This window comes from Pongo abelii, chromosome 4, assembly GCF_028885655.2.
Source record: "Pongo abelii isolate AG06213 chromosome 4, NHGRI_mPonAbe1-v2.0_pri, whole genome shotgun sequence".
Lineage (NCBI taxonomy): Eukaryota > Metazoa > Chordata > Mammalia > Primates > Hominidae > Pongo > Pongo abelii.
This window is the reverse complement of record NC_071989.2, coordinates 183435126-183437606: the sequence shown is the minus strand read 5'-3', so window position 1 is coordinate 183437606 and position 2481 is coordinate 183435126. Positions and strand designations below refer to the sequence as shown.

Here is a 2481-nt window from a genome sequence, read left to right as displayed (position 1 = left end):
TGTTTTTCTTTCTCCTTTAGGAGTTTATCCAGGCAAGAAGCATTAACTATACAGAGAAGCGTCTCCAGTTGGGGATTTTGATTTGGGGCTGGATCACTTCTAGAAGCTATGGGCGATTAACACTTTTCTTACGCTGTTATGTTTGAGTATGCATTTCTTAGGGCGGGGTGAAGACAAAATGTTTTATTCATTTTTGTGTTGTTCATTGTTGTGTTATTCTTCTGTGTTGTTCAATAAGCATGAGTTGAATTAAGTCAGTACTAAGGAGCAGGATAGAGATAAAAGAACTTCAGACTATTTCTTTTTTCTTTTCTTTCTTTCTTTTTTTTCTTTTTTTCTGAGACGGAGTCTCACTCTGTCGCCAGACTGGAGTGTAGTGGTGCAATCTTGGCTCACTGCAACCTCCACCTCCCAGGTTCAAGCAACTTTCCTGCCTCAGCCTCCTGAGTAGCTGGGACAACAGGTGTGTGCCACCATGCCCAGCTAACTTTTGTATTTTCAGCAGAAACGGGGTTTCACTGTGTTGGCCAGGCTGGTCTCCAACTCCTGACCTCATGATCTGCCTGCCTCGGCCTCCCAAAGTGCTGAGATTACAGGCATGAGTCACTGTGCCCTGCCAGACTATTTCTATTGAAACTGCTGAGATAATCTTTTGAATCCAAAAGTAAGTACGATCGTTGAGTCCATTGTAAGTATGATCTCCAGATTTTCACTAATCAGTTGTTTGAAAACCTGGAGATCATACACACAATGTCAAAGTTTTAGCTTCTGTTGAGGAATTGGGAGAAAGAGCAACCCTTCGTCTACTTTCCTACAGAGAAACAAATGAAAGTGCTGGGAAGGGGCCACCTGGTCTTGCCTGGGGTCCACTCTCCTTCTGACCACAGCCTCAACAATGGGCAGTGTAAGACAATGGTCTTAGATGAATCACAGGTGCATATTGCCTTTTGGGTTCTGTTGGTGACTGAGTTTAGGATCCCTGGCCTGTGCAGCCCAAACTGCAGAGGCGGCACTCTCTCTTTTAGGGCACCTAGGATTTGCTAACACCACTGTCAGATATCCATTTCCGTTTATTTTATTCTGTAGTGACATAAACATAGTCCCTGATCCCTAACATGAAATAAAGGACATTCTTGGCCTTTGCATTCTACATTTTTCTTTTCATTTTAAACAAGAAGTTTATTTAAACAAGACACTTGACTTGAAGGGAAGACTATCTAGGATTGTTTTTTGTTTTAGAGTAATTTATCCCTACCTAAAGACAGATTGCCCTACATGTAACAGCTATGTACAAAAAAGTTATACAATTGTCCTTGGTTTTACAATGATAAATGAATAACATTAAAATTCTCCACTTGAACAAGGTATGCAAGATTTTTATGTTTTTGTTGTTGTTGTTAAAACAGTGAGAGCAAAATAACTTACTGGAATATAAAGATAAGAGCTGAATGAGCATGCCACTAATGGAGGAAGGGAATATTTTCACAGAATCAGTATTTTCCCCATCCCGTCTCCACTTGATGTCAATCAAAACATACCATTGGCTGTTTAGTTAAAAAAATGCAATATGCTTGTGCACATATACCAGTTACTTTATATACAATAAAGGAATGGGGAAGGGGGAAATGAAAGAATAGAGAAAACTATACAATAGTAGTCAGGATGTGGTGGAACCAAATTGCAGTTTTCTAATTGTGAATGTAATCTTTGTCTTTAAAGAACAGAGTTCTGGAGTAAAGAAGCAGGTTCCCTTTTCAGTAGACACCTCCCGTCTGCTGTTGGAACACATCAATTGTATCTCCATCCTCCATTTCCAACTGTGCAGGTGTGTCTGTTTCATTGATAGGTTGCCCATCGGATCGGAATCTGATCTGCCTCATTGACAATCCCTGTCGTTCACAATAGGCTTTCATTAGTTTACTAAGTGGTATATGCCTCTTAATCTTAAACTGTGCCACAGAACCATCCTGCCCCGCCACCTTCAAATTAATATGATCGTTGTTCTCAGTCTTGACTCCTTCCTTGGGCTTTTCGTTGGCCATAGCGAGCAACGGAGTCTCCTCAGGTGCCGCTTCACAACAGAGGTACCAGGTCCGCACCAAACAAGCACACAAGCAGCACCAGGAGGCTTCATTCTACATTTTATGCATGTAGGAACTATTCTCCATGTGCTAAAGTGTAGAAATCCTAAAATGAGTTACTTTGCTCCTGTCTACCCCCATTGGAGTGAGAGTGTCATGAAGGTGGGACAGGGAGCTTGTCTGTAATTAACTGCTGCTCAGCCCCTTGCATTTAACACACTATCTGGCTCATCAAAGAAGGAAGGAAGGGTTAAATGAATGAATGGCATAATCTCTGTCCTCAAGGAACTCACCCTCTGTAAACATACCAATGCAATGTTCTGCAATAGGAGCTCTGAGAGGGAAGGAACAAGAGACTCTAGAAATTAAGGGAAGGGGTACCTGACCCAGCAGGGGGAAG

At 41.7% G+C, this 2481-nt stretch overlaps 1 protein-coding gene across 1 annotated transcript; it reads right to left on the bottom strand.

Moving 5' to 3' along the window:
- Positions 1 to 1581: 1581 nt before the first annotated feature.
- LOC100444944 (small ubiquitin-related modifier 2-like) lies at positions 1582 to 2066 on the bottom strand. The gene has a single exon (XM_054555292.2). The coding sequence runs from the start codon at positions 2040 to 2042 to the stop codon at positions 1755 to 1757; it is 288 nt and encodes a 95-aa protein (XP_054411267.1). The 5' UTR covers positions 2043 to 2066; the 3' UTR covers positions 1582 to 1754.
- Between the last annotated feature and the right edge of the window lie 415 nt (positions 2067 to 2481).

Excerpts from the sequence above, each read along its gene's own strand:
- LOC100444944 (XM_054555292.2), bottom strand. The coding sequence starts at position 2,042 with ATGGCCAACGAAAAGCCCAAGGAAGGAGTCAAGACTGAGAACAACGAT.